The 21,388-nt window shown below is 43.6% G+C and overlaps 1 protein-coding gene across 5 annotated transcripts in view; it reads left to right on the plus strand.

The window, feature by feature from the left end:
• Positions 1-21,388, plus strand: part of Kank1 (KN motif and ankyrin repeat domains 1) — a 180,767-nt gene that overhangs the window by 148,668 nt on the left and 10,711 nt on the right. For 3 of the 5 annotated variants that reach the window (XM_063250301.1, XM_063250304.1, XM_013155071.3), the window contains exons 4-7: positions 4,343-7,015; positions 18,529-18,711; positions 19,247-19,355; positions 20,465-20,710. In XM_063250301.1, coding sequence (XP_063106371.1) covers positions 4,343-7,015; positions 18,529-18,711; positions 19,247-19,355; positions 20,465-20,710 — 3,211 coding nt within the window. Of the gene's footprint in view, positions 1-2,402; positions 2,641-4,342; positions 7,016-18,528; positions 18,712-19,246; positions 19,356-20,464; positions 20,711-21,388 lie in introns of those variants that run through there. The other 2 variants (XM_013155073.3, XM_013155072.2) reach the window with 2 other exon arrangements.

A 21,388-nucleotide genomic window follows, 5' to 3' on the forward strand; every position in this document is an offset into this window, starting at 1 on the left:
AGAGGTTTGCCCACCTCCCAGTTTCTCCCTTTGCTTTCTGCTTCCTGTCCACCACACCATGAGCAGCTCTTTTCCACTCTGCCCTGCTGTCATGTTGGTCTGTCTTGGAGGCAGCCAACTATGGACTTAAAATATGACCCAAAATAAACCTCCCCTCCTTTAAATTGTTTTTGTTGGGTATTGTCTCATTAATACAAAAAATGAATGAGGCAAGTACTGAGATAGGCTTTTCAGGAGCATTATAATTCTGCTTCACAAACCCCTTTGGACTCAGGTTCCTTATTGTACATGCTCCTCCATTCCTAGGTGTGGACTTATGGCCCACAGAGTAGCAGTTAATGTCCAGTCATCACAGCTGCATTCCAGGTAGCAGGATAGAGGAAGAAAAGAAGAAAGGAGGTCAAAGACACATTCCTGTGTCTTTTATGGGAAATCCCTGGGAATTGCTGTATGACATGTTGGCTTATGGCCATGCTAACAGTAAGAATGGTGGGAATATACGGTTCATATTTACCCATCTAAAAAAAGTCACTTCTGTTAGTGTGGAAGGCTGGGTAATGAATAGAGGAATATGTGTGTATGTTTGCTGTGATTTCTCACATTAATACACTTCCCACTTGCACAGTTTCTAACATTCTTTTTATTTTATTAACAGTGACTTCTTATAATAGTTTTAAAAGGTAAATGTAATGTAAAATTTATAATACATAAATTATAAAATAACACCTGTAATTCCTCACTTTAAAAATAACTACTGAAATAGCACATGCAAGAAATGTCTGTAATGTTAATATTGAATAACTATCTTCAGATTAATGTTTTTGTGAGCTTATTATATATACTCAATTATTTATTACTTTGGTGAATACTTTAAAATACCTTTTTGTTTCCAGGATCTTGTTAAGTGATGTGTCATTGGGAGAGGTGAGCACTGAAGGAAATTTTTAGAGTTGAATTTGTTGGTCTCAGGAGGCTTTCATTTTGAGAGAGATGAGACATATATGGAAAAGATGAGAAATAGGCCAGGGCCCCATAAATGCCATGTTTGTATTAACGTATGTAAATATACACTAATAAGCAGGAGATAAAAATGACAACAGTGGATATATTTATGGTGCCAAGGACAGTTTATACAAATGACACTTTAAGAACATATCTCACTTTTGTGGTTGTTAGAGAATGAATCATGGGTTAGAAGGGCTTTGGATAGCCTGGGTTAAGCTAACTGGAAAATAATGAAACCTCACATGGTTAAATTCTAACTTCTCCTGATTCCCAAAGATTAAAGTCTGAAGTTCACTTGGGGATAATTTGACCTGACTGTTGCCTTTCATGATTTCTGCTAAAGGTGGAAAAAACCAAGGATGAGCCCCTTTTTACTGAAACGTGTGCTATGTTTTGTTGTATTCCAAATGCTGACCTTGAATCAGCTCACCTTTTCTATTGAAAATGCTGGGGTGGGGTAGCCATGTTGAAAAAAAAAATCAAGCTGGCCTGGTGGCATTCGCCACCTGTAATCTCAGCATTCTGGGAGGCTGAAGCAGGAAGACTGCAAGTTACTGTCCAGCCTGAGCAACTGAGCAAACTAACAAGTCCCTGTCTCAAAAAAAAAAAAAAAAAAAGAAAGAAAAAGAAAGAAAGAAAGAAAGAAAAAAGCCTGGGGATGTAGCTCAGTGCAAATGCCCTAGGTTCAGTTCTCAGGAACACACAGGCACACACGCCCCAGCCCAGGAGTTATGTCAAAACGGCCACAGTTGAGTTATCCAGACCATATATTTACTGCTTCCTTGTATGTCTCTACATGACTCTCCCTCCGCCCCAGTACTGGAGATTGAACCCATGGTATTAACAATGAGCTACATCTCTAGATGTCTTTTTATTTTGAGGCAAGGTCTCACTAAATTACTAAATTTCCCAAACCGGGCTCAAATTTGTAATCCTCCTGCCTCAGCATCTCAGAGTGCTAGGATTACAGGCAGTGTGCATCACCACTCCCAGCTTGACTTTTTTTTTTTTTTTTTTAACAAGCACGGACTACTTTTCTAACTGGAAAAAAGTTTTAGTCGTTATTGGGGGAAAAAAAAAAAAAAAACACAGACTAGGGGTTATCGCATGGTCTGCGTCCTGAGCACTGAGTCCTGTGGCGCTCTGAGCCAAGCGGTCTTGCTGGCTGCTCATCCAGCGGAGAACAGTGGCCGATTGTGGCCCGGCCCTTGCTCAGGTGACGGGCAGAGGCTGCTAGGTTTGCACCCAGAACACAGCCTCTTTCATGGAGGCGTGGCTGCCGCAGGAGCAGACAGAGCCTCTCTGTGCAGATGCTTACATTGCTGGCTTTATTTGTCCTCCTGGCAGAACTGGAGTGAAGAATACACATTTTCAAAAGATGCCGGTTTCCTGTTTTCAGTAAGAAAACAAGGAATGCCGAGCCGCTGAGCGCGGCGGGGGTGGCGTCGCCGGAGCCGGCGGGAGCCTTCATTGGCGAGACCTCGGCCTATGGCGTGTGCGCGGGGCCGGCCCAGTGCGCCCGGCCGGCGGAGCGGAGCGAAGCGGCAGCCTTCGCCTGGCGGGCCGAGGGCCGAGCGGCAGCGGCAGGCAGGCCAAGCAGGGCCGCTCCCGGGGCCCGCGCGGGGTGCGCAGCAGGTAGGCGGGCCGGGGTCGGGGTGCGGGGCGCGAGCTCCTCCCCGAAGGGTCCCTAGGCCGGGGTGGCGCAGTCCGCGGCGGAATCTGCGGCTGACGAATGACCGCTGCTGGGGTGGCCGGGAAGCTGTCTTCTGGTTCTTCTTTGCTTAAGGAATTCCAGACAGCTCTAGAAACAGGTCTGGCTGCATAGTTTGAATGCCGCCCTTTCTCTTGCGGAGTTGAAAGTTAAAAAGGAGAGAGATCAGAGGGAGAGGCGCTCTCTGGGCCAGCGCTTTTCCAGGCAGAAGTCTCCGCCTAACTCCTGCTTAGCAATCTTTCTGTAATTTTCTCCCCTAACGTTTCAGAACAGACAAGTGGAGGCAAAAGGGTCATTCAGAGAATTTGCACTATCAACTGTAATGTCCCGCAATGTTGGGGACAGTCAGCTCGTTCTTGCTAGAAGTCCTTAGACCCCACAGCAGTGGAGTGGAGTAGGTTGAGGAAAGAAAGGCTGTGTGCTCACAGGGACTGAGAAACAGGTAGTCTGCATTTTCACCCGCTGCCCCGGAGTCCTGAGTCCTGCCAATCGCTGAGAACATGCAGAGCCTGTCAGTATGGCTTTAGGGAAACACATTACTTAAGCGTGTACTGTAATTTAAACAACAGATGACCTTGCTTTTCACTTTGCAATGCAAAACTTAGGTCAGCAGCGAAGTCTGCCCTTTGCAAAGTTCCTGCATTTCCTTTTTTAACTGTTTAGCCCGAAGTAGCATTTACTGAATGCCACAGGATCCCATGGCTGGAGTGTTGCTTTGCTCTTATTTTCCTTCTCCTTGGAATCTTTTTGGATTCATCATACATGTAAAACAAAATATTGCTCAGATAGTGGGTTTCTGTCAAAAAATTAAAAGAATTGTGAAAATGTTTCTCCAGTTGGGGGAGGACTTTGTTTTGTTTTTAGTTGAGGAGAGAAACAGAAGTGTTGGATGGAATAGAGTTGAAGTCTATTTTTGTATTCAAGCCAGTCACTCAACATCCCATGGACCAGCTTTGTAGCAAGAAGGGCTCAGGGTAAATCAGTCTCGTGACAGTGGTGAAGTGCTGGACGGCTCTCTGGCAGTGGTGAGAAGGGCTGTCCAGCCTGTAGGGTGTCGGGTGGGGGTGGCTCCAGGCCTCATGGGTCTGCTCTGACCTAGTCTTACTCTGGTGCTGACTTCCAGACTTTGTGCCTCAGATAACACTTTGTAAAAGGAATCCAGTGTCTGCTCTTCCTTCTTCAAGGGACTACAGACCAATGAAATTTTCTACTTGACAGTGCTTTTAAACCTTTTAAAATTGACTCTTTAAAAATATTGCCATGTGATTGACTCCTTAAGATCATTATCTCATGTCGGGTTGGTGTTGCATACCTGTAATCCCAGCAATCCCACTTATGGGATCAGAGGATCATGAGTTCAAGGCCAGCCTGGGTAACTTAGACATTTTCTCAAAATATAAATTTTTAAGAGACCTTGGGCTGTTATGCAGCACATCTTGGATTTAATCAGTACCGGGGAGGGGGTATTATTTAACATAAATTTAATAATTGTATCTCAGATTTTACTCATGAAAAACTGAAAAGTGTGTTAACTCGCTCACAGCTAATTGTAGATCCAGGATAAGCTCTTAATTGTTACCTTATTGTGTAATACATAGCATTGTAATGTTCTTTTCTGTGTCTCAGGAAAAGCAGATGATGTCCTGAATGGAGACCATGACAAGGGACAGAAAGACCCTTATTTTGTGGAAACCCCCTATGGTTATCAGCTAGACTTGGATTTTCTCAAATACGTGGATGACATCCAGAAGGGAAACACCATCAAGAAACTGAACATCCAGAAGAGGCGAAAGCCATCTGTGCCATGCCCGGAAACCAGGGTCACACCAGGTCAGCAAGATGTGTGGACTTCCACCGAATCCCTCTCATCCTCCAACAGTGATGACAACAAACAGTGCCCCAGCTTCCTCCTAGCCAGAGGCCAAGTTACGTCAACCCCAGCCCCAAGGCCACCCCCACCTCTGGAGACCTCACCCACTTTTCTTCCCATCCCTGAAAATCGACAGCTGCCCCCTCCTTCCCCACAATTCCCAAAGCACAACTTTCATGTTACCAAGACACTAATGGAGACCCGGAGAAGACTTGAACAGGAAAGAGTCACCATGCAAATGACACCAGCTGAATTCAGAAGGCCCAGGCTGGCCAGTTTTGGAGGGATGGGCTCCACAAGCTCTCTTCCCTCTTTTATGGGTTCTGGAAACTACAGTGCTGCCATCCAGCTTCAGAATGGATACCAAGGCAATGGGGATTATGGCAGCTATGCCCCAGTGGCTGCCACTACTTCCTCCATGGGGAGCTCCATCCGCCACAGCCCTCTAAGCTCAGGGGTCTCCACCCCAGTGACCAATGTGAGCCCTATGCACCTGCAGCACATCCGTGAGCAGATGGCCATTGCCCTGAAACGCCTGAAGGAACTTGAGGAACAGGTGAGAACCATCCCAGTGCTCCAAGTGAAGATCTCTGTCTTGCAAGAGGAGAAGCGGCAGCTGGCCTCACAGCTAAAAACACAAAGGGCTGCATCGCAGAATGACCTCTGTGGTGTGAGGAAGCGCTCCTATAGCGCAGGGAATGCCTCCCAGCTGGACCAGCTCTCCCGGGCACGGAGGAGTGGTGGGGAGTTATACATTGACTATGAGGAAGAAGAGATGGAGAGTGTGGAGCAGAGCACACAGAGGATAAAGGAGTTCCGGCAGCTCACTGCTGACATGCAGGCTCTGGAGCAAAAGATCCAGGACAGCAGCTGTGAGGCCTCCTTGGTGCTCAGGGAGAACGGACAGTGCCCAGCTCAGGAGTGCCGGTCTGTGGCTGTAGGTGGCAATGAGAACATGCACGACATTGTTGTGTACCAACGGAGTTCCAGGGCCTTCAAGGATACAGGTGTAGGGACAGTTACTGAGATGAGGGATTCCAGCGTTGGTGTGACAGAGGCTATGCTTGGAGTGACAACAGAAGCTGACAAGGAAATTGAGCTGCAGCAGCAGACCATTGAAGCCTTGAAGGAAAAGGTCTACCGCCTGGAAGTGCAGCTTAAAGAAACCACCCACGACCGCGAGATGACCAAATTGAAACAAGAGCTGCAGGCCGCTGGATCAAGGAAGAAAGTTGACAAAGCCGTGATGGCCCAGCCAGTTGTGTTCAGCAAGTTGGTGGAAGCGGTGATGTCAACTAGAGACCAAATGGTTGGCAGTCACGTGGACCTGGTGGACACTTGTGTTGGGACCTCTGTGCAAACAAGTAGTGTAGGCATCTCCTGCCAGTCTGAGCACAGGAATCAAGCTGTAGGGCCCGAGCTGCCCATGAATAGATGGATTGTTAAGGAGAGGGTGGAAATGCACAACCGCTGTACAGGGAGGTCCGTGGAGACCTGTGACAAGCATGTGGGTGTGGAAGTCAGTGTCTGTGAAACAGGCAGCAACACGGAGGCGTCTGTGAGCGACCTGACACTCCTCAAGACAAATTTGAATCTAAAAGATGTGCGGTCTATCGGCTGTGGAGACTGTTCTATTCACGTGACTGTCTGCTCTCCCAAAGAGTACATCTCCCATGGCGTGAACACTGAGGTCGTTGGCCAGGTAGAAGCAGCCGTCATGGCAGCACCTCTTACCACCAACCAGCACACCAGTACACTTTTAGAACAAATGAGCCAGTCCACTAACACTGAGACAGCCACCCTGGTGGATTCCTGCACCAGCACTTCCTTAAGCACTTTGGACAAGCAGACCAGCACACAGACAGTGGAGATGCGAACCGTGGCTATAGGAGAAGGCCGCGTCAAGGATGTCACGTCCTCCACCAAGACGCGGTCTGTTGGTGTTGGGACCCTGCTCTCTGGCACTTCTGAGTTTGACAAGCCATCTGCTGTGAAGACCAAAGAGTTGGGTGTGGGGCAGATAAATATTCATGACAACTATCTAGTTGGTCTCAAAATGAGAACCATAGCTTGTGGGCCCCCCCAGTTGACCGTGGGGCTGACAGGTAGCAGGAGGAGTGTGGGCGTTGGGGACGAGCCTGTAGGGGAGCTCCTGGAGGAATCCCAGCCCCAGGCTCCCACTGGAATGGTGACCAGCTTGGATCACTACATCGAACGTGTCCAGAAGCTGCTGGCTGAGCAGCAAACACTGTTGGCTGAGAACTACAGTGAACTAGCAGAAGCTTTTGGGGAGCCTCACTCACAGATTGGCTCCCTCAACTCACAGCTCATTAGCACCCTGACGTCCATCAACTCTGTTATGAAGTCTGCAAGTGCCGAGGAGTTCAAGAACACTGACTTCCAGAAAATCAGTGTGGGTAAAATTGCAGGTAAGTGGCACCTTGAGGGACCGAGGGATAAGGAAGTGCCTTTGTCCATTGTCTGTTGCCATAATTGAATTCTAGAGACTGGGAAATTTTGAGAGAATAGAGGTTTTTTAGTTCATGGTTCTTAAGCTGAAAAGCCTAACAAGACATCAACATCCAGGGAGGGTTTTCTGTTCCATCAAAACAAGGCAGAGGACATCAAAGGGTCAAACAGCAAGAGTGCCAGACTCCTGCAATAATGAACCCACTGCCTGGTGGTGACATTAATCCATTTTGAGGGCAGAGAGATTAAGTTTCCAACCCCTGAACTTTTAGGGATATATTCTCTTGGGAAAAAATGTTTTCCCAAGAGCTAAGAATTTTTTTTTTTTTTTTTAACATCTTGAGCCATTTTTTTGGAACTGTCGAGAAAGCTTTAGGATGGTAATGGGTAGAATAAAAACCAAGAATGATTCTTTGGCATCTGGCTGAGGACCAACATAAGAGTAAACTGATATCGGCAGGCCTAGACATTATCTTCTGGAGCTGCTAGTTTTTATGTGATGTTTTATTGTCTTCCAGTTATTAGCTTATTTTATGTAAAATTCACTAAAGAAAATTGTGTACTATTATGCCCACAATTATTAGCAGTATAAAATGTTTATAGTTCATATTTCCATGAAAGGGAAGGACTTCATCAGTTCATTTTATTACTGCGAATAATGATTAACAGTCTGCTGCCCCGCAAGCACAGGAATAGGCCCTGAGGACAGTGTAGCAAGGGAAGCCAGGGCTCCTGAGCTCTGGGATTCCCATTGCTGTGAAGCTGGTCATCGAGAAGCTACTCAGGGAGATTTCACAATGTGTGGTTTCCCTGTCAGCCTCACTGAAATCCCTTCCCTTGGTATCAGGTGCCCTGTTTCTGGGGCCATACCAGCCAGCTGTCATTCCTGACACTCAGTTCTCACAAACCAGTGTGACCAGGAGAAGTGTGTGTCATACTAACTTTTTGTGAAAATGTACGGTGTAAACTACATCAGGCCCTCCACAGAACATCTACATCATCCTGTTTCCCTTCATAAGCCTGAAAGGGCAATGAGCAAAACAGACTGAAATAACTTCTTTTTATAACCCTACATTTCCACTTTTACCCTACTAGTTTTTAGTATCTCTGCTGTGGGACATAGTCTGTTATGCAAGAAAAAATGAACATGATGGCTGCTGTGTGAGTTTTTTAGAATCTAGAGACTAACGGGCTGGGGATTTAGCTCAGCGGCTTAAGCACCTGCCTTGCAAGCAGGCGGTTGTGAGTTCGATCCCTGGTACCGATAAAAAAGAAAAAGACAAAAAAAAAAAAAGAATCTAGAGACTAGTAAGTGTACAAGGGAGTCATTTTAGAGTAAACAGGGTTACAGTGATCCTGTGGACTGAAGCAAAGTCTTAATAACAGATGTCTGCCTTCACAACCTTTTAAAAACCCTGATTGTTAGATGTTGAAGTCAAAATAAAATTCTTCCATATATCTAGTCACAGATGGCACAAAGGATTATAAAAGCATTTTTTCCCCAGGCTTCCTCCCTTCTTCCCCAACTGGGGTTTCTATTTCACATTCTTGCCTGAAATATTCAGCTGCAACTTTGGAGTGATTTGCATGGCCCCCCAGGCTGGGAGACCAAGGAAAAAGTACCCTCTGGTTGTGTTGCAGTGTGCTTTGGTCTGTTTCCCATCCTGCCAACATTCCACATATCCCTGTGTTGATCTGACGCTGCAAACAAACACCAAATTAATCAGCTACAAAACACGAGACTTGTAGCATTTGTGAACAAAAAATATTTTAATAGCACCAATTTAGCCATAGTGGTAGCCTCTCCTAGGGCACGCAAGAATGTCTTTAAAGTAGGTCTGTATTTTAGCCACATTGCTTTAGAGTTCTGATGAGGAAGCTTAGCAACTTGACCCATATTCTGGTGTTTGTGTACATGGGGCTGAAAATTAAAGCATCTTGATAGAGTAAGGTGAGATTCCTAACATCTGGCAGACTGAAGAATGAAGGTGTGTCAAAATGTACCCTGGGTTGCTGTGCATGTTGTAATACAGCATAATGTATATAACATAGCACATTGCTCAGATTAGTGTGCATGTCTTCCAATAGGGCATTTGGATTTGACATCTAGCAGTGGAAGCACACAGTCATTTGTATGAACGTAATACTTTAAGAAAGTTACACTGGGTCTCTGCAGCTAGTCTGCATCAGATTCTTTCTACGCCGCTAGGATAAGTTGTCTTTGTTCCTTCATAGGGCTGTAATGAAGTTTTGTGAGTCACAGGAATAAAGCATTTGGAGTAGTCTGCAGCACAGAATACACGTGCTCACTAAAAGCTGTTGTTATTTGAGTGCCCTCAGAAACAGAAATGTAGCTGTAGAACAGCTGCCAAACAAATTTTACAAATAATCTTTTGTTTCTAATCGGAGTGTTTACCTTCATAATTGTGGCTTGTGGCCTTTCCTCCCAAATTATTATATCTCCCACCCCCTACAGTTTTATCAAGTTAAAGAAATACAGAGATAGAACTGGGGGAACAAAATGAACGTGACTAAGTTTTTGGTTCAGTCATTCAGAATCACATTTAAAATTCAAGGTGAACTACATTAATGCTAAATCATTAAGATTTGATGACAGTCATTTCTGTGTGCAAAACATTTTTAGCGACATCATGCCTGACTCTCTTGTTCTTACAATCACAACTGGACTGGAGTGTGTGTTCCTAAAGTAAGAGCTCAAAGGGCACACACACAGCAGAAGCCGCCCTCTTGCACGCGCACACTGGCCCATGTATGCTCAGTATGTACAACTATGCAGCCCAGGTTTTAGAAATACACTTCTTATTTTTTAAACAAAAACATGTCTATGTATGTGTATGTATATATATATATATATATATATGTATATATATATATATATATATATATATTTGTCACCCAAAAGGTCAAAAACATTTTTCCAAGATTAGACAGATAATGTCATAGTTTTACAGGTGGACTTTTCTGGTGACCAAAGGTGTACTGGATATAGTTCCTGGTAGTAGGAGTTTAATGTGTTTAATACTTTCCACTGAATAAGAGGAAATAAGTTTCTGTTCTCTACCAAAACCAAAGGAAGTAATGTTTATTTTTTCTGTAAATCAATGGGATTATTTTGGTTTGAAGAACGATTTAAGGTTTCTCCCCACCTTGGAAAAGAGTGGAAAAAGAGAAAATTCTAGACAAAGGACTAGCACTTAACAAATACCCTAAACATATATAACTGCTCTGAGCAAATATGAATGAAACTGCCTTACCAGTGGAACTTAACTGCCTACCATACGATTTATAGAAAATTCGTCTCATGGGCAGACAGAAGGACTGTTGTAAATCAGCTTCTGTATTTGTACTTCTGGTCATCTTGGGTTTAAAAGTTTATGAACTTGAAGTCATTCTCATAACTGTAAAAATAAGTTGGTGGAGAGACACCAAAAGCAGGAAAATGAGGTCATTACAGCATACCATTTCTGGTTAGTTGCTCCTATTTGAAGAACATCAAAACAATCTCAACCAAGTATTTCTAGAACCCTGTGATGGTGTAATATATTGGCATGATGTGTAAGGGGCCTCCTGGCCTGGAAATCAGGAGGACAGAGTTTTTTAAAGGCACTTAGGCCTGAGGAAAAGATCTTCGAAAGATTTCATTCTGCCCATCACCTTTGTGAGCCCTTCTGTAGCACTCCTTTGAAATGCGTGTTCATTTAAACTAATGGTTTTGGGTGACTGTCAGTGAAATGGAAACGTGCTCCGGGAAAAGATGTGTGAAGGTTAACTTTTAGACTTTTACAGTACAGTTCGTTTCAGGCTGGAGCATGGAGATTAGTAACCTTTAAGAACTGAGATAGCTTTGAGATCACTGACAAGTAGCGTGATTGATGGTGAGTGACACCCACAGCTATTTTTCTGAGCAGTAAGCCATTCATAGCAGTAAAGCTATTGAAAGTCTCATCTCTGCCATCTCGATTGATAGCTATACATTAGTATCACCTATATGCAGATTGTGGTGGTGCAACAGGGAGGTAGCAGGGTGTGTCCCAAAGAACTTGGTGTCCATTTGGGAAGACAGGACATGCACACCTAAGGCAATACCAGTACACCTTAGGTTCATTAGGTTCTCAATGATGTGGAGTTAGTGCTCAGGGTACAGCTGTAGTCAAAGTAGCTGAGCCTGGGGAGGAAAGGAGGACCTTACCTGAATCCGGAGAAGCGTGTTTTAACCCAGCTTTAGTTAATGCAGCCTGTCAGTTTGGGATTTCTGGGTCAAGTCTTGGGACTGGTATATAATTAAATGTGGGAGGGGTGGGGTTGAGGGAGAATCTGGTTCTTAATCTGCTCTAGCATTTTAATTTCTAAGCAAGTGTCCACTTTTAAACACATTCATGGTAGCTGCTCAGAACAGTCCCAGGGAAATATCAGAATAGCTCTGAGGCTGCAGTTCTGACCTTTTAAGTTTTTCATCTCCAGTTTGGGTTGGCTACTTGTGTGGGTGACGTGTCTGAGACTTCAGGCAGGCCTCTGAGAGCAAGGTCTGGAGGCAGAGGGAGTTTGTCCTTCTCTCCATACCACTCCATACCACTCCATACTTCCCCTGAAAAGTAACACACGCTGTCTACATTTTCTGCTCTCATACTTGGGCTAAAAGGTGTGAATTCATGCTGAAGCCTTTTTTCTGTATGAAAAAGCACAAGTGTTACTTAAGGTTTCTTTGAATTTTGAGTTTATTTTGGGAAAATAGATTGAATGGCCATAATTCATAATGAATCTGAAATTTTAGTCCTCTTTTTTTCTTTAATTTTTTTTGAGACAGGGTCTTGCTACATAGTCCAGGCTAGTCTTGAATTATGTGGCCTCAAACTCAACAGCAATCCTCCTGCCTCACCTCACCTTCCCGGGTGCTAGGATTATAGGCATGTGCCACCATGCTCTGCAAGTCCTATTCTTGAAAAGTATGTTAGATGTGGTTTAAAAATCAAATTATAATGCTTCATTGAAAATTGGGCACACGCCATGGTTAATTCATTGGCTGCACAGTTGAGAACTATGTTTTTCAGAAAGCACTTGGCATTATAAACAAAAACATGGATTAGCATTGTAGAACAAGTGACATCTGGGATCAGACCAACCTTTAAAACTCATTTTAATACATTTAAAAAGCCAGTTTTCTGTGGGGATTTAGTGAGTTTGACTCTGGGTACCAAAAAAAAAGCCAATTTTGTAATTTAGAAATTCACTGCATGTATCCCGCCAGCTGATCTCCATTTATTTATTTATTGGTACTAGGGATCCAATTCACAACCTTGTGCTTGCCAGGCAGGCACTTACACCACTGAGCTAAATCCCTGTTCCTGATTTCCATTCTAAAAATCAAGCAGGAGAGACTATTTAAACTCTTCCAGCTCTGCTTTTCATTGAACTTTTGTTTTTCTTGTTAGTTTGCCACTTGTAAAATGAGTCTCTTGCTTTACTGACGTTTACAACCCTGGTAAGAATGTTAGTGACAGAAGGTCTCTCACAGTTGCCCACTCCCCTGCACCCCAGCTCTCCAGTTTTCCATGTGCAAAATGTTTCCACTTAGTGGGGGTCTTGAGATCTAGCCAGAGGGCCAGAATTCTGTAGGGGTTTGTAATCACTCCAGTTCTGTGCATGTTGTTTGGAGGCACCATTACTGCTCCCATGGATTTCTACCATCAGTGATCTGGAGCCATTAATTATACCATCAGTCATTCCTAAGAACTCACAAGGTCCAAGTTTATGACTGGACACCACAGGAGTCTGTAGTCTTATTTGCAGCAGTCGAGTTTAATTTTGCATAATTGGATTGAGTGATTCTTAATCTGATTGCACAGCAGAATCACTGGGGAGTGGAGGTTGGGGGTTAAAATACACTGATGTCCGGGCCACCACCAGGCTCCCTGTATTGTTTTTAAACCACTACCCTCAATTCAGGTGATTGTGAAAGGCAGCCAGGTTGAGACCGATGCGTTTAGTTTGGTGGCTGCCTTATTTTTGTGTGTCCTGGCTACATGTGTCCTTTCTTTGTTTTGCTTGGGCGTGGCAGTCCCTGGGCAGAGGCTGGTGCAGGTGCGATCCCATGTGTGCCTACAACAGCAGACTGGTTCTTGTTGAGCTCTGAGAATCGCGTAGGGGCTGCTCTATCCCAGACAGAGTTTGAACACCATCCCAAAAAGGTCTTCTGGAAATACAGGGGGCGGTTTCTCTCAGGCTGGACAAACGAGCACTAGCCTGACCTTCAGGTGACTCACATGGCACTTATGAAAAGCCTCTTGTTACCCCGCACTGTTGTAAGCATGAAGGGGACACCCAGTAAGCCACAGCCAGGGGAGCTTACCCGCCCCTGGAGGAGACACGGGTGAAGCTGACAAACACGGCAGGCATATTTTTAATCCAGGCAAAAGTGCTAGCTCCATGGTAATGAGGAGAAAGAAAGATCTCCGTGGAGTAGTAGCCCCCCAAAAAAGACTACAGAGGAGAGAGAATGTGGGTCAGTCCTTGTGACGGGTGCTGGAACTCCAGGCCTGGTCAGCAAAAGCTAGTAAGGAAAGAGCTGGGAGGCAGGAAGCCACAGGTTCTCCCTGAGCACAGCGGGGGCAGGAGGTGAGCGGTACAGTGCCCACTGGCAAGGCACAGCTGCCCACATAGAGTACGGAGGACCCACGCAGCTCAGGATTGGAAAAGCTTTAAAAAGTCCTGGTTCACTGAACTAAACTACAGGTGCCTTCCGTGGGGAGATTAGCAGGAAGAATTGGGGGAAATATTCATTATTTTAGGTAGTCACCTATGTGTATGTGTTTACCAAAACTTGTCCGGCCTTACACATATTGTACGTAAATACCTTTTTCTTTCTGTACTGGGGCTCAAACTCACGACCTTGCACTTGCCAGGCAGACACTTATGCTGCTGAGCTGAATCCCCAGCTTGTAAATATCTTTTTAAAATATATGTGTATTAGATAGCTATTATACTAGATAACTAATACATATATTATTCTTTGAGTGCCAGGGATCATACCTAGTACATGCTAGGCAAACACTACCACTGAGCCTCTAATTTTAAAGTATTTTTTAATCCATGTTTAAATTGATAACTTTTAGATTAAGACTTTAAAACCATAGTGCCCAATGGAAATATATTAGTGGGTTTCTCATTCAGGATTCCTATTTTTTTTTTTTTTTTTAAATGAGAGCCTTGGAGAAACTTGAACATGGATTTAAGGTTTGATTAGTTTTAGTGATAATGGTTTGTGTGTGTTTAAAGAGATTTTTTAGGCATGTATACTAAAATACATAGAGATTGAATGTCTAGCTTTTACATGAAAAATATCCCATGTCCCATGTGAGTGAACGGAAGTGAGGAAGATGAAACCAGGTATCTCAAGCCACTGTTGAATGTAGAGATGGGGACAAGAGTTTTTATGTAGTCCTGTGCCACATAACAAGGCCAGTCACCCTCTGACCACTCAACAGTGGGAGCCTCACAAGAGTATAGCACCTAGCGATGTCAGGGGCGTTTCAGTTCGTCAGCACAGTGTGATGTTGACACCACGATGAGTCACCTGAAGATGCGTTTCTCAGAATGTGTCTTCAGCGTTAAGTGATGCCAAGATTATGCTGTGGCCTATGTTTATATATGTTCAGGGTTTCAGTAATGGTAAAACGTTACTAATGTATTTGTGTTTAAAACACGGTTGTTGGACCTTACCTAGGAAAATGGTTACTCAGTTGTTCCTCCAGGAGGAGTGGGCTCCCACTCACAGTCACTAATGAGACCTTTTGGAGGTGATGCAATCATTTCAGACTAATGATGAGTGGAGGCGGAGCAGGAGAGGATGAAGAGACTTGACTTGTAGTAAGTTAAAGGCAGGCCCGATGTTTCATATTTGCAGTTGGGGGCTGCGTGAGGTCCTGGGGACATCAAGTGTTGTGTGTGTGTGTGGGGGGTATGCAGCACTGTGGGTGTAAGTGGGGGCTGCGAGTCTGTGAAGAAATCGTGCACACACAGTCAGTGCCTGCAGGGCTAGGGCAGGGAACACTATTCCTAGAATTAGGGAAGGAGTTCTGGTCTAGCTGCATGGCCTCAGGCAAATTACCAAATCTCCGTGACTTTCAGAATCATAAGTAGAAATATGAAAATGAGGAATTTCAGATTATCTCTGTAGTGCCTCATCTTGAATATTTTATCTGCCCCACCTTTTTAAAATTATTTTGCCATTGTTTAAAATTACTAACATTCAAAGTAGGTCACCTGTATCAAAAACTCTTTGCAAGGTGGTGTCAGAAATGCCCATCCCCAAAGATCTAAATATTAAAACAGAAACATTAAACCTGCTGGAAAATAGAGTAAGTAAAACTCTTGAAGACATTGGTGAAGACAAAGACTTTATGAACAAAACCCCCATTGCAGAGGAACAATCAAAAAGAATCAACAGCTACAATCTCATCTTTAAAGGCTTTTGAACAGCAATAAAAACTACCAGCAGAGTGAAGAGACAACCCACAGTGGGGGAGAAAGTGTTTCCTAGCTCTTCCTCAAAGTATTACTATTAAGAACATATAAAGAATTCAGTCCTCCCAGATTTAAAGACCCAATCCAAAAATGGGCATCTGAGATACACTTCTCAGATGAAGAAATAAAAAGAACAAATCAATATGTGAAAAAATGGTCAATATCTTTAACTGGTCATTTGAGATAGTAAACTAAAACAACAGAGGTTCTACCTCACCCCCAGAAAGAATGGCTACTATCAAGAAATCAAGCAATAGCAAATGCTGGAGGGAAAAAGGAACCTTTCTCCACTATTGTTGGGTGTGCAGACTGGTGCAACCACTGTGGAAATCATTGTGGAGGTTCCTCAAAAAACAAGGATTGGAGGTCCTATTTGACTTTATCCCCCTTCTAGATACCTTCCCAGAAGATTTAAAAACATCATACCACAGCGATATATGTGCACCGATGTTTATAGCACCACAATTTGTGATAGTTCCATCTTGGAAACAACCCAAATGCCCATCAACTGAGGAACAGATTAAAAAGGGGATCCTCTTATACAACTGAGTCCTAAGCTATAAAGAAGGATAAACTGGAGACTTTTATAGGTAGATGGGTGCAATTTGAGACCCTACTCATAAGTGAGATATACCAGACACACATGTGTAAACCTCATATTGTCTCCCTAGTGTGAGAAGCTGAAAGAGTAAATAAGATTCAGAGTATATACTAGATATTGTAAATGGGAAGAAACTGTTCACAGGAGAACGAACCTGGGCTGGGGAAAGGCGAAAAGGGGAAAGAAAAAAATACTACACACGCACACACACACACACACACACACGCACACACACACACACACACACACACACACACACACACGATAGTTAAGATAGTTATACTACTACTTTCCCTTAGTTCATTGATAAAGTTTTGTACTAATATTATTTGGACAATTTATAATTTTGCCTATTCTACTCTGTAAAACTACCAATACACAATCTATTAACCATTGTTACTCTGTCACCTTGTTTTGAGATTTTGTTTTTACTTTAAAATAAAACTTCAAAAACAAAGAAAGGAATGCCCATCCCTAAGCCCCATCTCAGACCCTGAATTCCTGGCGGCAACCTGCCAAGCTGCCCTGGACCCACCCCAGGTGATTATTACCAACAATAGAACTGAAGTTTTAGGGTTTCTCACAGGTTTTCTTTAGATTTCCTTAAAATACAGTGATTAATTTCCTGTGCTTCTAAACATCTAATGGATTTCAAAGCTTTAGTTTTAAAAGCAAAAACTGGGATCAATTCTTATCCAGTGGCAGTATTGCAAGTAGACTTGAATGTTATTTTATAAGTACCTTCTGTTTATAAGGTATAATTTAGAAAATTACATGTACAAAGAGAATTTGTAACTAAGTTCTTTGGTGTTAAAAAAGCAGCATTGAAGAGATGTCACTCAGTAGTAGAACACTTGTCTAGGCCTGCCCGTGCCCTGGCTTCCAGCCCCAGCATTCCTAAAACAGTACAAATTTAAAAGTGTTTTTTTTTTCTTACATATTCATCCAGGTTTTTAAAAATATGTGCACATGTAACTGTTTACTGATTGCTCCATACTACTGTATAACCCACTTTAAACAGGCTCATCACTGCATGTGAGCAGACAGATAGATGTCCGTCAGCCTGTGAATGGCCACAGAGAACTCCTCCTCTCCTGTCCCAGCACCTGCTAGTTTCTTATGGGCAGACTGTGGTGCCTGCCTCTCTTCACTGTTTTAAATATGAAAACAGTAACCATCTTTCTACTTCTTTTTGTGTACCCTTAAAAGTTATACCAATCAAATGCTAAGTCAAAGAATTATTTTTAGAAGGGATTTGAACACAATCCATATTCATTATAGAAAAAGTGGCAAACAAGGTAGGGGGATCTTTATGACTCATTTATAAATCTTCATAACTCACTTAATTAGGTTTGCAAATAACTCTTCTAAGTACACTTACTAGGTTCCATGTCAACTGCAGGGGACTCTAACATGCTCGCAAAAATTGTCTTGTACATTGTGCCATAGATTCCAGAAGAGGGTATGGAAGATGGGCTATGAGAGGTCAGAAAAAGCAAAGTTGTGTTTAATTAGGGGGTGAGGAAAGCCCCAAAGAGGGCAAGATGGGAGGGTGGGCCATGTGGAGAAGAAGGGCCTGTGTTCCATGTAGAGAGTAGGCGAAGACCACAGTGAGAAAGTGAGCGGAGCGTCCCTGCCCTCCAGATAGAGCGCGGTTCCCTCCACCAGGGTGCAGTCCCTTTCCACAAGGGACAGCAGAGGAGAGGGGAGTGAAGTTGTGGGGAAAGTTGGTGCCATGTTACAGATGGCTTAGCGTGTCTGGCTAAGGAGTATGGACCAAGTTTCCCCAGATCAGGGTTTTGTTTCAGCTGCAGGAACGACAGCATTAGAGCTAGGCGGAGGAATCCTCTACCCTTTGGGCCAGAGGGCAACAGTAAGAAGAGAGGGGGCGGGGCTGGGGATTTAGCTCAGCGGCATAAGCGCCTGCCTTGTAAGCAGGCAGTCGTGAGTTCGATCCCTGGTACCGATAAAAAGCAAAAAGACCAAAAAAAAAAAAAAAAAAAAAAAAAAAGAGGGGGGGGCGCAGCTGGGTGGATGTGATGCCTGTCACCATGAGCCAGCATGAGGAGGAAAACAGCAAGAACACGGAGATAAAGTGACACCGTGGACCTAGAATGACAAGCTTTGGTAGATGTGATAAGGGGTGGGAGTCAAGGTCCCCTTTCGGGGTGGGGATCGGGTGGTCTAGATAGTAGTGCCACTCACTGGAAGGAAGCGTTGAGGAAAGGATGAGTTGCAGGAATTTTTTTTTTTTTAATGGAAATCAATTTTTTCAGTCCATTTTGTCCATACTTGGTATCACAGACTCTGTTCCCTGCTCTTTCTGGACAGGAAATAATTTGGAATATACCTGTAAGTGCGGTGGCCTTCAGTCAGGAGAGCTGTCCCAGTCTGAGCGTGAGGTGGGCACCTCGGAAGGGTCACCCATGAGCAGCCAGATGACCTTCCCCTCGCAGGAGAGTACACTGGCCCCGGTTAACCTGACAGATGATCAGATCGCTTCGGGCCTCTACGGTAGGTCTGTGGTTGTTGGCATCAGAGTTCTTTCTGGGTTCCATCACCAGCGTTGTTAAATGACAATGTGCCTTCTAATCTGACCTGCAGAAAGGATGAGACAGTTGATAGAAAGTCCTGGCATATCTTTAGATTATCAAAAAAAGCTTAATTTTAAGAAAATTTATTGCCAATTATGAAATAATATAAACAGCATTTCACTTTTTCACATTCTGGCAGGCAGAAACCTTTTCCAGGTTATTTCAACTGAAGAATTGAAACATACCCCTTGGTAAACAATAAAGTCTGATAGATGCCAGGTGTCACGGATTATTGTGATGTGTGGAAGTGCTAACATTTTTCCCTACTTAAAGAATGTTATTGATAGGACTTTATTCTCTCGCATGCACACCCTTTTCCCAATGCATTTGTGCAAATTTCTTATGTATGCATGCCAGATCTACATCCACATACATGAGGGAAAAGAGAGATTACCCATTCTCTTAACTTGTATGAGTTATGTTAATGTTGATCATCTTGATGTATTCTTTCACAGTTTGTGCAAATAATGAAAATACTCTGAAGTCCATCATGAAGAAGAGAGATGGGAATAAAGATGCAAATGGTGCAAAGAAGAATCTTCAGTTTGTTGGCATTAATGGAGGGTAAGGAAAGATGGTACTACTAGGTCTCTGTATCTGTCTCCTTTATCTCCTACCTATGTAAGTCACAGTTCTAGGTGCCTGACCTGGGATGTGCCACGTTTTAGTGATGGAAGATTTCCTCCTCAGAAAGGTGCATTTGAGCGTTCCCTCCTTCCTCTTGCTATCTTTAAGGGTCTGTCACTTGTTAAGATTCCTGATGAAGCTGAGCTATTGACATCTCATCTGTCCTAAAAAAAAAAAAAATAGTTTTCAATAAAAATCAGTAAGCGGCAGTTGCTGTGCTGTGTTAGACAGCTTTTACTTGCCTGTGTTGTCACTCAGAAAGGAAGAGAAAGTACCATCACTCCGTGGCCCACTGAAGTAATCCACCTCCTCAGTGTGGGTTGCGTTTTGCTTAGCCCCCTGTGTTCATGGGAAAAACTGTAGGCTTTTCACCCCAGGAGTGATTCAGACGTGCCGATGCTTCCTTTCTAAGTAGAATGTTTGTTCATTGTTTGCTCCTTCTCTTCCAGTTGGCTACTTAAGCCTGTTTATCCTCCTACAGTCAGAGCAAAGCAATCAGTTGATTAATCAACAGGAAAGCAATTCTGCAGTTAGTTAAAATAACATTTACAGTGGAGTGAGTTTCCAGGGTTTATCATGATGGGGCCTGCTGTCCAAATCTTAAAAGTTTCATAGGGTAGTATGCCTCAGGAGATTTTAGAAGTCATGCATCAGAGGAGGAATTGGTTACTTCCATGCCATATTTCACCTTGAAACTGGGAGACGGGAGAATGAATGGAGCAAAATAGCAAGAGTGGGGAAAAAAAACTAAAAATGATCAACAGCACATGTGGAGTTTCCAGTTGATTGCTATCAGTCAGAAGAGCCATGATATTTTTTAACAAGCTGATACCACTTGGCAACCCAGGCTGTCCCTTTAAGTCAAAACCCATTTAAAAAATCAGCAGGGAGTCACATAGACCTTACACTGAACTTCTAAGCACAGGCTTTAAACCCACTAGTGACATTTCTGGAGTTTAGTCAGCAGCCTTCCCTTCACAGACATTTCGGTCGCTGGGTCTTTATGGGAACACCTTGCATCTCCTGAAATCCCAATTGCCACCTAGGTATGAAACAACTTCAAGTGATGATTCCAGCTCAGATGAAAGCTCTTCTTCCGAGTCAGATGACGAGTGTGATGTCACTGAGTATCCTCCTGAAGAAGAGGAGGAGGAGGAAGAGGAGAATGAAGACACTCGGGGAATGGCTGAAGGGCACCATGCAGTTAATATTGAAGGTTTCAAGTCTGCCAGGGTGGACCATGAAACACAGGTTCAAGAATGTGAACCTGAGAAGGTGGAAATCAGAGAGAGGTGTGGTACATTCCCTTCCCCTCCCCTGCACCCTCCCACATTTAGTTGTTTATCAGTAGAATTGGCCAATTCAGAGATTTTGCAATTACACAGATTTATGGGGGTGGTCTTATCTGTACCTCAGAAGTATGTACTCCTGGTCACAACACTATCACAGAATATAGTAACTTCTAGACCTATTAGAGCAGCAAAGAGGATGGCTTGATACCCTCCTTTGTTTTCTGATGCTTCAACTTCTGCCACTTCTGATGTTTCACTGTTTATGTGGACTCACCATCCACACTGCCTCCATTGTTAGAATGCTTCACCTTATTTTTAAAGGCATATTCAAATTTTTTGGTACTAGCGCTTTAAGATTTCAGATTTTATCTTCAGTCATATATCAAGCCATGCCATATTTCATACAAGTATTAGCACTGTTAGCACAGTATGCATGAGAAACAGGTATTTAGCCTTGACTGAAGATCACATTTGCACATTTACTATAAAGATGTGTGTCAGTCATATGTCTCTAGTTGCTTTAAGTGAGCACAGTGGATTTGGGAGGCTCATAAGTAGCAACTGAAATAAAATACCAAACTCTTTGGTTAGCTAACACAAGAACCTAAAACTAAAGTACATTTTAAACACCATTAGCAAAAATGGATTTGATACTCATAAAACCAAGAGGAAAGAGAG

Source organism: Cavia porcellus, unplaced genomic scaffold (genome assembly GCF_034190915.1).
Source record: "Cavia porcellus strain 051 isolate PalLab524CR breed Dunkin Hartley unplaced genomic scaffold, mCavPor4.1 scaffold_1, whole genome shotgun sequence".
Taxonomy (NCBI): Eukaryota; Metazoa; Chordata; class Mammalia; order Rodentia; family Caviidae; genus Cavia; species Cavia porcellus.